This window comes from Pseudophryne corroboree, chromosome 7, assembly GCF_028390025.1.
Source record: "Pseudophryne corroboree isolate aPseCor3 chromosome 7, aPseCor3.hap2, whole genome shotgun sequence".
Taxonomy (NCBI): Eukaryota; Metazoa; Chordata; class Amphibia; order Anura; family Myobatrachidae; genus Pseudophryne; species Pseudophryne corroboree.
In genome coordinates, this window is record NC_086450.1 from 485,154,157 (window position 1) to 485,167,319 (window position 13,163).

General features: G+C 45.6%; 1 protein-coding gene across 2 annotated transcripts in view; it reads right to left on the reverse strand.

Annotated features, from left to right (window-relative positions):
• Positions 1 to 351: 351 nt before the first annotated feature.
• LOC134945659 (uncharacterized) overlaps positions 352 to 13,163 on the reverse strand; it is a 37,499-nt gene continuing 24,687 nt past the window's right edge. The window contains exon 4 of one of the 2 annotated variants that reach the window (XM_063935099.1): positions 352 to 1,109. In XM_063935099.1, the coding sequence (XP_063791169.1) occupies positions 733 to 1,109 (377 nt within the window). In that variant the 3' untranslated portion in view covers positions 352 to 732. Of the gene's footprint in view, positions 1,110 to 9,084; positions 10,133 to 13,163 lie in introns of those variants that run through there. The other variant, XM_063935098.1, reaches the window with a different exon arrangement.

A 13,163-nucleotide genomic window follows, 5' to 3' on the forward strand; every position in this document is an offset into this window, starting at 1 on the left:
GCATCCAGGGTGAGAGAGGTCTGATACTGGGAATATTTTTAAGATGGAAATGGCAGTACTTTGAGGTACGGAATGTGTTGCTTAAAGGAGAGGGAAGTGTCAAGAATAACTTCAAGACAGTGCACTTGGGGCTAGAGGAGATAGTTGTGCCATCAATAGTTAGTTAAATTGTGACAGGTGAGGTTGTGCAGGAGGGTGGGAAGATGATCAGCTCAGTCTTAGATATGTTAAGTTTAAGAAAGTGCCTGGGACACCAAGAATAGATATCAGAGGAAGATTTGGAGATACGAGTGAGGAGAGGTCAGGGGCAGAAAGGTAGATCTGAGTGTCATCAGCATAGAGATTATATTGGTAGTCGAAAGAGCTGATGAGCTCACCTAAAGAGTACGATATCCAGATGCTAGATCTACATTCATTAGGTTGACCAATATTGGTCAACATGGACAAAGGGTCGACATGTGAAAAGGTCGACATGAGTTTTGTGCCATTTATTTCCATTTTCAATTTTTTCATACTTTACTATCCATGTGGACTATGATTGGGAATAGTAACCTGCAAGGGGATGCGGTTCACCAATTGGGGTTCTTGGTCACTTTACGGATTAAACGACACAAAAAAAAAAAACTTGTTGACCTTTGCCATGTCAACCAAGTGCCTGTTGACCTTTTGTTGTCAACTTAAGTATTGTAGACCTTTCTCAGGTTGACCCTATGATCCATAACCAAGAGGACTTTACAGCAAAATACAGACTTTATTTTCCCTTTCTATTTCCCTTTCCCTTTGCATTGCCCACAATGCAGCTGCGGTGATGGCATGTACTTTCTCTCTCTCCATAGCTCTCTGGTGTGCAAACACACAGATAATTTCTCTCCTTTTTCTCTTTTCAGCTGCAGGATTCCTTTCCTCTTTAAGCTTAAACTCAACATCTTTAATAATCTCATACAGACACTTTGCAATATCCTCATGCTTTCGCCGGGTCTTCAGGTGATCTTCTGCAGTGTAATTCTCTATAGAGAACATGTTATCCACTCCCAACTTTCTGAATTTATCCTGTACCAGTGGTAGATTTCTACTGAGCTTCCTGGTGAGGACAACTGTGGGGAAGAGTCCTGTAATAAAATGGAAATAAAACACTAGTTACACTGTACGCAGGGCTGCCGCCAGACATTGTGGATTAGAGATCTTTATCTAACATTCTAACTCCTAGAGACAGCAATTCTTTTCTCCCAGGCCTGTTATACATGGGGTCACATATAGGACACATGCTATTGATGCATCTAGGTGAAATTAAGCCATTTCTTTACATACGATACAATTCTGATACTGCGGACTGCGTGTAAATGTGGGACACTACGGGCGCCATCCCCAGCTGTGGGCCGCCCGGCCGGAAGCCACGGTCACCCGGCCGGAAGTGGACGCAGATCCCCTTCTCCCAGCTGGATGTCAGCCCTGGTCCCCGCGTCGCCAGGCAACGAATGAGGAGCCGCCACATCAACTGGCCCTGGAGCCCCTGCAGGGGGGTATGTAAGGGCCGGCGAGAGGGAGGGAGGAGCAGGCTGCACGTGGAGGAGAGAGAGTGGAGGTCGGGTGCTGCTGTGGCTACGTCTCCTGCTCCTGTTGCTGCTGCTGCCTTTGCTCTGGTGTGCCCTGGTAGCCTTCCTGCCTGGAGCTCGTCACAAGTTGCCTTCATCCGGACCCCTGACCCTGCTGTCCGGTGATCCAGGTAGGCCCTCAGTGAGGCCCCCCCTCAGCATTGTCTGTTGTGTTTTACTGTACTCTCTGAGTGTAGTTTATGTGTTCTACCGTAGTCTCTTAGTGTAGTAATTATGTTGTACTGTATTCTGCTAGGGTAGGCATTGTGGTCCAGTGTCATCTCATAGACTAAGTGTCGTGTCACTGTATGTTATGTATGGTACTTCCGGTGCACATAGCGTTCTGCAGTCCCGCCTGTGCGCATCACTCCCCGGTCAGGCTCCCCTCGCAGGTAAGTGGTTAGCTGTGCGAGTTCCAGTCAGGGGCGTAGAGTCACTCGCTGCAGCCCGGCTCCGTGCGTCCCCCCACCTGTGACGTTGTGTCTTGGGCATTTCCGTCCTAGGTATCGGGAGAGTGATGAAAGGATTATATCTCTGAACCACCTCGATTTAATAACCCCTTAGGTACCCGTGAGAGCGAAGCTTAACTCTATACGTAACACACGACACCAAGTAGTTAAGAGTCACTCTGCTTTATTATATGGTTAACAAAGGTTTATAAAGACAACGTACATGGGTGTATACAATATGTGCAAGCATATGATTGGATAAATAGAAGTAGCATACGACATTACATGCAGGATAATTAGTAACACACAGAAGTAACAGTTTTGATCTGGTATGTAATTGTCCTTGAAGATAAGACACAAACAAGCCTTATATTATATGAACAGACAAGGGCATCTTGTAGAGAGTGCGTACGTGTTTATTCAAGCACATAACAATTCATATAGCATGTTTAACCCTTCAATCCCCTCTTAGAATCATATATTTAAATAACATGATTCTGTACATGGAGCTTTTTATTTCTATATTCAGTTAGGTATTGCTTATAGGCTGCAGGGGAGTTAGGAGGGATTGTAAGGACGGCTTCATACATAAGCGAGTTTTCAATACCTTTTGTGGCGAGTTTTCTGCAGCAGGGTATAATGCAAAAGAAAACAACACAAAAAATTGCTATCACAATCAATATGTAGATTCCTAGTTGAACAAGACCCTGTTTCCAATTTTCAAACCAACCAAAGTATTGGCTCCATGGGTTATCAATACCTGAATTCTTTTTTAGCTCTATGGATAAATCATCTAGTTTTTTTATGGCTAGGGTAACTTTACCATTTGGCCCTGTGTTGTCAGGGATAAAGGTACAACATCCTTCTACCTGTTTTATGTAGACACAAACTCCACCCTTTTCAGCCAGTATCATGTCTAAGGCCATACGGTTTTGGAATGTCATTTGAGAGGTGGCTTCTAATTGTTCAGCTATACCTTTGAGTGCAACTTTGGTATCATTAATGAATCTCTGTTGGTTATAGTAGATATAATTGATCCATGCAACATTTTTATTGACAGTTATTATAGGGATTAAGGATTCAAATCCTGCAGCTACTTCATTTCTAGCTTTGAATTCGTCTGGCACCCCTCTTGGGACCCCAATTGTGTCAATATAAACATGTGGATCGAAGCTACCTACTGGAGTTTCCCTTTTTCTTCTATGTGTGGGAGCAGTGTTTGAGGTAGGGGAACCTTCATTAGTTGGGAGTATGTGTAATGGCATACTTATTTTGGCTAAGGCACATTGACCTTTCCATGGGATATTTAATCTAGTTCTGAGTTTTAAATCTCCACAGATATAATAAATGTCCCCTAGGGACTTGGTTTGATTAACTAGGATGGTGTTACGTGTTTCTGAGCAGTATCCAGGAGGAAATTTTTAAAATCCTTGCCAGAGTGGCTAGTGGAGTTGTAGCAGGTGTAGTTACCTGGGTATATGGTTATTGTGTTACCAAGGTTGGGGTTTTTTGAGAGTATGGGGTATTCCTTTTTCCACATTTCACATTGGCTGTCATTGGTTTTGGTGCCGTTGTAAAGGCTGAAAAATCAACTTTCTTGTTCTAGGGGTATATTAAGGGGCACGGTGCCTAGGTGAGGCCTAGATCTGCCACAAACATAGCAGTTACTTTTATTATGTTTATTGGCGCTATATTTCATCCATTCTAACCAGAAATTGATGTCAGAGAAACCAGTTTCAATAGCTAGGGTGTCTTCAAGGGTGGGATTGTTAATGGCTATCATATCCTTGAAGGTAGCTATATGAGGCCTTAGGGGTTTGCCTTGGGGGATAGCCTTAGACTGATATGCTGGATTTTTAAACATGTCCCATAAATGAAAGCTTTGCCTTTCGCTATAGTACCCTGTTCCCCACCATATTCCAACTACATAGGTACCATTATCTGCTCTGCTGGGGCGTTCTATGTTTAATCTGAACCTATATGCACTTAGGCCCTCGTCCATCTTAAAGATAGACATTCTAGAGAGTAGAGGTATTCCATCAGGTTGGCTCCATCTATTTAAAGCGTCTGATGGTCTGTACCCCCAGTCAATTCCTGTGTTCCACCCCACAGATTCCCAGGAATCACAGTTGTATCCCCACCATGAATCAGTAACACAAATATAAACTGTCTCAGATATTCCTGATTTTCTTTTTTTGTGTATAGAGTGTTTTGCTTCAGCAAGCTTGGAGAACATAAAGTAATCTAAGACATAGGTGGCTACGTGTGTGTTGGAGGAGTTATACCATAAGGTGGTCACCCCTTCCTTTTGTGAGATGTCAACCTCAGTTCTACAGGGAAATGTTAGGACTGTGATGAGGGTTAGGATAACACATGCCCAGCGGGGTCCGTGGTTCACAATCATCTTCTCCATGTGTGAGGTCATCTTGGTTGGAGGTCAGGGCTGTCTGCCCCCGTTAGTACCTCTCCTCGTTGGAGGTCAGGGCTGTCTGCCCCCGTTAGTACCTCTCCTGGACTTGCTTCGCGGTTTGGGCTGGGTATCTTCTTTACTCGGGATGCATGTATCCACGTGGGCCCCTCTTCAGTGAGGACAGCCGTCCTGGTCACTGCCACGACTTCCGTCTCTGGACCATAGGTGAAATCTCCTGGACCTTTATTCCTCGGGAGCACTTTCACAACGACTTTGTCTCCGACCTGAAAAGGATGTGTCGGTTCCTGTGGATTAAAAGGATTTTTAAAAACAATTTTGTGTTCAATTTCATCTAGTTTTGTTATGAGGGACCTGACGTATTCTTCCCTTATGAGCTCTAAGTCTCCTTCCTGTACTACTAAAGGTTTCTTAGCCCAGGGTGTAGGGAAGGGCCTACCCATAAGTATTTCAAAGGGTGAATAACCTAGGGTCTTTTGTGGGGTCATTCTGATTTCTGCTAAGATAATGGGAAGGACCTGTTTCCATTTGTGGAAGGTACCTCCTGTGGCCTTCCTAAGTTTGTCCTACCCCATGGTAGTGAGCAATGAACAAAGGGGCACTTGTTTGTGGTATACAAGGTTTCCCCTCTTTGCAGATTAATCCTGATTTGGGATTTTTCTGCAATACAGGATATATCCAGTCATCCAAATCCTTGTTGGAGGCTGTGGCCTGTAGTTCCGTGATAAGATATTGATCATTAATGGCAGGGGGGGTCATGACAGTCATATGGGACTGGGCAATGGGTTGTAGAGCTGCTTCTTTGGCAGTTATGTCAGCAAGGGCATTTCCTTCTGATATGTCGTCCTTGCCACCAGTATGGGCCCTACAGTGCAAAATTGCAATGTCAGAGGGCAGTGTGATGGCATGGAGGAGGTTTGTGATAAGTTGTGCATGGGAAATGCCTTTTCCATCGGCTCCTACAAAGCCTCTTCTTGCCCAAATAACTTCATGGTCGTGGACAACGCCATGGGCATATTTGGAGTCTGTGTAAATTGTAACGGGTTTGTTTTGGTACATTTGGCAGGCTCTGATAAGGGCTATGAGCTCTGCAGCCTGTGCCGATTGGTAAGGTATGGGCTTTGCTTCAAGAATGTCATTGGTCAGGCGCACAACGGCATAACCTGCTTGGTATGTGGAGTCATTTGGTCTGCTACAGGAGCCATCAACAAAAACATTGTCCGAACCGGGTATTGGCACAGGGGACATGTCTAATCTCGGGGAGGTCTCTGATTCTATTGATGCTGAGCAGTCATGGTCGTCAGGTATGTCATCTTGGGGACCCTTTTGTCCTAGGAGTGCATTAAGAATGGGTGCTGGGCCTGATGACGTGTTTGCATATTTGATGATGAGGGATGGGCTGCTTTGCAATAGGACTTCATACCCACTAAGGCGTTGGGCCGACATATGCTGTGTATGCAAGCCGTTAAGTATTGCTACGACATCATGTGTTGTGTGTAGAATTGTTGTGTGACCTAAGGTGAGTGTAGTTGCCATCTCAGCCACCATTGCACAAGCTGCCAGTGCTCTGAGGCAGGCAGGCATACCTTGGACCGGAACAGGCATTACTTTGGAAAAAAATGCCACGGGGCGCAGTTTGCTTCCATGAAATTGAGTCAGTACCCCCGCCATGGTTTTACAGTTGTCCCTTGAATATAAATGAAACGGTAGTACATAGTTTGGGAGGCCCAGTGCCGGACTTTTTACCAACATACATATTAGACTTTCATATGCAGTTAACATTTCTTGTGACCATTGAATCTGTTTAGGTTTGTCATTGAGAGTGGCTTGTCTCAAAATGTTGTCATAGTAGGAACAATCAGATATCCACTGTCTGCAATAATTAATCATGCCCAGAAAGGATAGCATTTCCTTCTGAGTAGTTGGGGTGACCAGGCCCAATACAGACTGAATGCGTTGTGGACTGATTTTCCTTTCTCCCTCTGTGAGTACAAAACCCAAATAATCGACATGCTTTTTACACCATTGCATTTTAGTTTTTAGACACCTTGTGTCCACATTCACAGAGCCAGTTTAACAGTTTGACTACAGAGAAGCAGATCATCTGCATACTGTAGCAGGACAGAACCATAGGGGGGGTGCCAGGGAGCCAATGTGGCTTGGAGTACAATGCTATACACAACAGGTGAATAAACATACCTGTGGTAATCTGCACCATGTTAACTGCTTGCCCTCAAAAGAAAAGGCAAAAAGTAACTGTGTTTGGGGGTCCACTGGTATGCTGAAAAATGCATTTTTTAAATTAATCACTGAAAAAAATGCAGCATCTACAGGGATGGCTGAGAGGAGTGAGTTTACATCAGGTACAATTGGTGCAATGGGAACAATTAGCTGATTAATTGCTCTAAGATCTTGCACAAACCTTATAGTCCCATCTACTTTTGCTACAGGGTTAACTGGTGTGCAGTATGGGGATACTACATGTCTAAGAATGCCTTGCTCTAAAAATTGCTGTACCATAGGTCTAAGACCTTCTATTTTTTCTTTTAGACAATGGATATTGTTTCTGGTAAAGGGGTGTACATCAGGTTTCAGTGTGGCCTTGTAGGGGGTACATGATATTAGGCCAGTGTCATAGGGCCCCTCTGACCATACCTGGGGGTTTACAGTCTCTAACTCAGGTGGTGTATCAAGGTTTACCCATACAGGTAAATGAGGTGATACAACATCCATGCCGCTACTTGAGGCAGAGGGACTAATTGTTATTTCAAGACAGCTGAGAAGATCTCTTCCCAGTAAGTTTATTGGGCATTCAGGTATTACAGTAAAGTTGTGTCTTCCCATATAAACGCCCTTCAAAGTTTCTATACTGATGGCGTCGGTAATATAGGCTTTTGTGGGTATCCCATTAATTCCCATTGAAGGAGCGGACTTTTTTAAGGATTCATGGTACTGGTCCCTACACAGGACACTGGTGGTGGCTCCACTGTCCTTCCAGTAACCAGTGAGCTGCATGAAAGTCGGGACACTCTCCTCCGGGCCCCGTCAGCGGGGCTGTCCCTGTCAGTCAATTTGGAACCTTGGGGCGTCTCTGGGAGTATTGTTAGTGTGGGCAGGTTCAGGCAGCAGTGGTTGTTTAAGTTTGCTAAGGGGGTAAGGACAGTCCCTAGCCCAATGTCCATCCTTGCCGCAATTAAAGCAGGATGTATGTCGTCTGCTCGGAGGTGCAGGGGGCCCCCTATTCTGTGGGATGTCCCGCTGGGGGTGAGGGTTCCTGTACTGACAGATTTCCTCATTTCAAAACAACCTGCTGCTTTCTCTTCATATAAATGTTTTTCAAAATCTTTAAAATTATCAGAGGTTCAACTGGAAACACTCTGTTTTACAGTTAATGACACTGTTGGCAACAAGTTGTTTATAAATGTAGAAATGAGTAAGTTGTCGGTATTAACTAGGGTGAGACCTGCCTCCTCTGACCAACACTTTTTAAATCACTTCCAAAATTCAGTCACATTCTCACTAGGTTTCTGTTTGCAAGCTACTGCTGCTGCTGGGAGGGACGAGCAGCACATTCCTTGCAGGTCTCCCCCGGGAGGGGAGGGGAGGGGAGGGGGGTATTCAGTCTCTCTTTACTCTGGTCTGAATCCCATATTATCAACAAGTAACTAACGTATTTTAAGGTAAAGCAACAACAATCCTATCATAAAAACATAGACTGTTCCGAACACACTGTCATATAATGCGTGTACACTTACCACCCACGCAATATATTTCTAAAAGAATTCACAAATAACAGGGAAGGGAAACAATAGTCTATGTATGCATTCAGCTGATCTGATCATAAATCATTGGTAACATGTGGGATTACACATTCCCTACACAAACTACCAGAGACAGAACAGAGAAGATAAGGAATAACAGCACAACTTGTGATACCAAATGTACGTACACTTACTACCCGTACAATTAATATCTCTGCAATCGTGGACAATGTTATTTGTTACAAATCAACTTTCAAATGTACTTAAAATCACTGTAAACAACAATGTCCTCTGAGACTCAGCGCCCGTGCACTTACCAACCGTTCACTGAGTGTCCTTAATAGAAAAAATTACAATATAAGTACTTATAAGACAAACATACAAACATTTAGGTGATCAAATCGAGGAGGCGTTGTTATTTGGATTTCTGGTCCATCTATGGTATCCCGGATACCTGTGCCTTTTAAAGATTTCGTGGACCCCTGGTCCTCTTTATTGGTATCCCTGATACCTTTGCCTTTAAAGATTGGTTTCCCTGATACCTTTGTGTGGCGCCCGGCGCCTTTAAGAAAACAAGTTTCTTTTCTGCCAAGTCCCGGACTTGGATTGTATTTTTGGTCACGTGTTCCCGGAACACGGAATGAGTTCAGATCTAGTAGTAATCGCAATCCCTGAACGGAAAAGACAGACAATAAAATTCTCTATCTTACCGGGCAGGGGACGATCGCCTAGATTCCGGACTTTGAGCCCCCAGCTGAAAGGATTCATATCTCTGAACCACCTCGATTTAATAACCCCTTAGGTACCCGTGAGAGCGAAGCTTAACTCTATACGTAACACACGACACCAAGTAGTTAAGATTCACTCTGCTTTATTATATGGTTAACAAAGGTTTATAAAGACAACGTACATGGGTGTATACAATATGTGCAAGCATATGATTGGATAAATAGAAGTAGCATACGACATTACATGCAGGATAATTAGTAACACACAGAAGTAACAGTTTTGATCTGGTATGTAATTGTCCTTGAAGATAAGACACACACAAGCCTTATATTATATGAACAGACAAGGGCATCTTGTAGAGAGTGCGTACGTGTTTATTCAAGCACATAACAATTCATATAGCATGTTTAACCCTTCAATGAGCTCACCTAAAGAGTACAATATCCAGATGCTAGATCTACATTCATTAGGTTGACCAATATTGGTCAACATGGACAAAGGGTCGACATGTGAAAAGGTCGACATGAGTTTTGTGCCATTTATTTCCATTTTCAATTTTTTCATACTTTACTATCCACGTGGACTATGATCGGGAATAGTAACCTGCAGCTCGAGAGCCTTGCAAGGGGATGCGGTTCACCAATTGGGGTTCCTGGTCACTTTACGGATTAAACGACACAAAAAAAAACATGTTGACCTTTGCCATGTCAACCAAGTGCCTGTTGACCTTTTGTTGTCAACTTAAGTATTGTAGACCTTTCTCAGGTTGACCCTATGATCCATAACCAAGAGGACTTTACAGCAAAATACAGACTTTATTTTCCCTTTCTATTTCCCTTTCCCTTTGCATTGCCCACAATGCAGCTGCGGTGATGGCATGTACTTTCTCTCTCTCCATAGCTCTCTGGTGTGCAAACACACAGATAATTTCTCTCCTTTTTCTCTTTTCAGCTGCAGGATTCCTTTCCTCTTTAAGCTTAAACTCAACATCTTTAATAATCTCATACAGACACTTTGCAATATCCTCATGCTTTCGCCGGGTCTTCCTGTGATCTTCTGCAGTGTAATTCTCTATAGAGAACATGTTCTCCACTCCCAACTTTCTGAATTTATCCTGTACCAGTGGTAGATTTCTACTGAGCTTCCTGGTGAGGACAACTGTGGGGAAGAGTCCTGTAATAAAATGGAAATAAAACACTAGTTACACTGTACGCAGGGCTGCCACCAGACATTGTGGATTAGAGATCTTTATCTAACATTCTAACTCCTAGAGACAGCAATTCTTTTCTCCCAGGCCTGTTATACATGGGGTTACATATAGGACACATGCTATTGATGCATCTAGGTGAAATTAAGCCATTTCTTTACATACGATACAATTCTGATACTGCGGACTGCGTGTAAATGTGGGACACTACGGGCGCCATCCCCAGCTGTGGGCCGCCCGGCCGGAAGCCACGGTCACCCGGCCGGAAGTGGACGCAGATCCCCTTCTCCCAGCTGGATGTCAGCCCTGGTCCCCGCGTCGCCAGGCAACGAATGAGGAGCCGCCACATCAACTGGCCCAGGAGCCCCTGCAGGGGGGTATGTAAGGGCCGGCGAGAGGGAGGGAGGAGCAGGCTGCACGTGGAGGAGAGAGAGTGGAGGTCGGGTGCTGCTGTGGCTACGTCTCCTGCTCCTGTTGCTGCTGCTGCCTTTGCTCTGGTGTGCCCTGGTAGCCTTCCTGCCTGGAGCTCGTCACAAGTTGCCTTCATCCGGACCCCTGACCCTGCTGTCCGGTGATCCAGGTAGGCCCTCAGTGAGGCCCCCCCTCAGCATTGTCTGTTGTGTTTTACTGTACTCTCTGAGTGTAGTTTGTGTTCTACCGTAGTCTCTTAGTGTAGTAATTATGTTGTACTGTATTCTGCTAGGGTAGGCATTGTGGTCCAGTGTCATCTCATAGACTAAGTGTCGTGTCACTGTATGTTATGTATGGTACTTCCGGTGCACATAGCGTTCTGCAGTCCCGCCTGTGCGCATCACTCCCCGGCCAGGCTCCCCTCGCAGGTAAGTGGTTAGCTGTGCGAGTTCCAGTCAGGGGCGTAGAGTCACTCGCTGCAGCCCGGCTCCGTGCGTACCCCCACCTGTGGCGTTGTGTCTTGGGCATTTCCGTCCTAGGTATCGGGAGAGTGATCGCTCGTCACGCAAGCGGACAAGATCGAGTCGGGTGAGCCAATCGGTGTTCCGTGTGTGTTACGTAAGTTTGTTGCTCCATTCCCCACCCCTTCCCCTGGTTGTGGGCGTTTCCATCCAGGGTCACACCGGGTGCTTTCGCACCTCACGAGCACCCAGTCTGAGGCCACAAGTTCCAATGATGACGTATCATTGAGCCCACCTGGGGGTGTCCCGCCTTCCCTCCTCTCTGTCTGTGTGTATGCAGGTTCTGTTTCCTTGACAAGAATCATCCAGGACCCGCAACCAGCAACTAGTAAGCCAGAGCCACCCCCGAGGGGAACCCGGAGTATTCCAAGCGGAGCAGAGAGACCGCCTTCGGTAAGTGTACCAGCCCTGACCCTCTACGCGGCCCCTTCCCACATAAATGTCACATCTTCATCATAGCCAATGCTGGCGCTTGCAGTTGCAGGGATTTTTAGGTCATCAGGGCTGGTCAGAGTTCAGCGGGGACCTGCGTTCAGTGTCATGGTTTCTGGATCCTAGTACTGGGAATCTGTTCCAGCCTTCCGGTCCAGTGATCCTGTACTTTCAGCCTTGGGGTCCTGTTCCTTCTGCATACACCCTTTTGGGTGTCGTGAGTAGCAGCTTTGCCGCACAGTTTGGCTGAAGCCTTATTTCCTTTATTTGTGTTTGCTTTGGTGTTTTCTGCGGAGGTTACCGCTATAGCTGTCCTCGCCAAAATACGACGGTGTTGTGCTTGTCTTGGCGGCCGCGCCGCACATACTTTAGTTGTTAGTGTTCAGTAGCTTCCCCTAACTCTGTGTTTCTGTTTAGTTACAGGTTTCCCTTGTTCTTGCACCATCTCAGTTTAAGCCTTGTCTCCAACTAACACCGGGAGGCATCGGAGTTGGGCAGACCTAATCCGCCCTTCAAACGTGGCTGCCATGGGCCCAAGCAAACATAGTCTCACAGGCATAGACCGACCATGTGGGAGAGACAACAGAGTCAGGGTTTCTATAGGGGTCGCTGCTAAACTCAGTACTAGCTGAAGCATTATGCTCCTGTACTCGGAGCTTGTCTTCCCTGTTCCTTAAGTACAGACTACAGTGAACTTAACTTTAACACCAGCCAACAACAAAAAAGAAACAAAGCTAATTGAGTAGTTTTTTTTCTTTTTTGGTTCAGTCCAGTGTTCAGTCCAGAATCCAGTCCAGAATCCAGTACAGTCTTGTCTAGTGCAATATCCAGTCCAGTATCCAGTCCAGTCTTGTCTTGTCTAGTGCAGAATCCAGTCTAGTCTTGTCTAGTGCAGAATCCAGTCCAGTCTTGTCTAGTCCAGTCCAGTCTTGTCTAATCTAGCCTAAAATCCTCCTGTGCCTACTATGTAAGCCCTGCAGGCATCTCTCTCAGCCCTGAACTCTGCTTTCAGTGCCTTGAAACCTGAGCTGCTGGAAGTTTTGCAGCAATCCTTAAAGCAACTGCAAAACCTTCTGACCAAACTTTGGCTTATCCTGCCTGAATTTGTTGAGTGTTCTTCTATCTCTAAAGAGACTCTTGCTCACAGTGTTGTGACAAGAGAATCCTCAGAATTGGTTGGAGAGAAAAGGTTTAAAAGTTTCCTGCGGCGCAGGTTCTCAGAGGAGGAGCATCAACGTAGCAGAAACTTGAATTTGTACTTATATTGTGGGGGTTTAGACCACTACCTGCAGACCTGTGAGTTGCGCAAGCCAAAATGTGGTGACAAGTCTTGCCCTCTGACCAAGTTGAATCAGGATTCAAGACCTACTCCTGTCTCTACTGTGGCAGAGGTACTTGTCACGAAACCCACACTTAAAAGCACTCAGTCCTATAATTGGGGTACTTGGGCTAGGGAGCCCCATTATAGATTCAGGAATCAAAGGAGAATGTTTCTCTCATCTCTTGACCTTCCTGTTGAATCAGAGTTGCAAACCCCAGTAGTGGAATCTCAGGGTCCTGGAGTGGTGCCCAATGCCCAGGGACCTGGTGTGGAGCCCGATGCCCAGGGTCCTAGAGTGGTGCCCGATGCCCA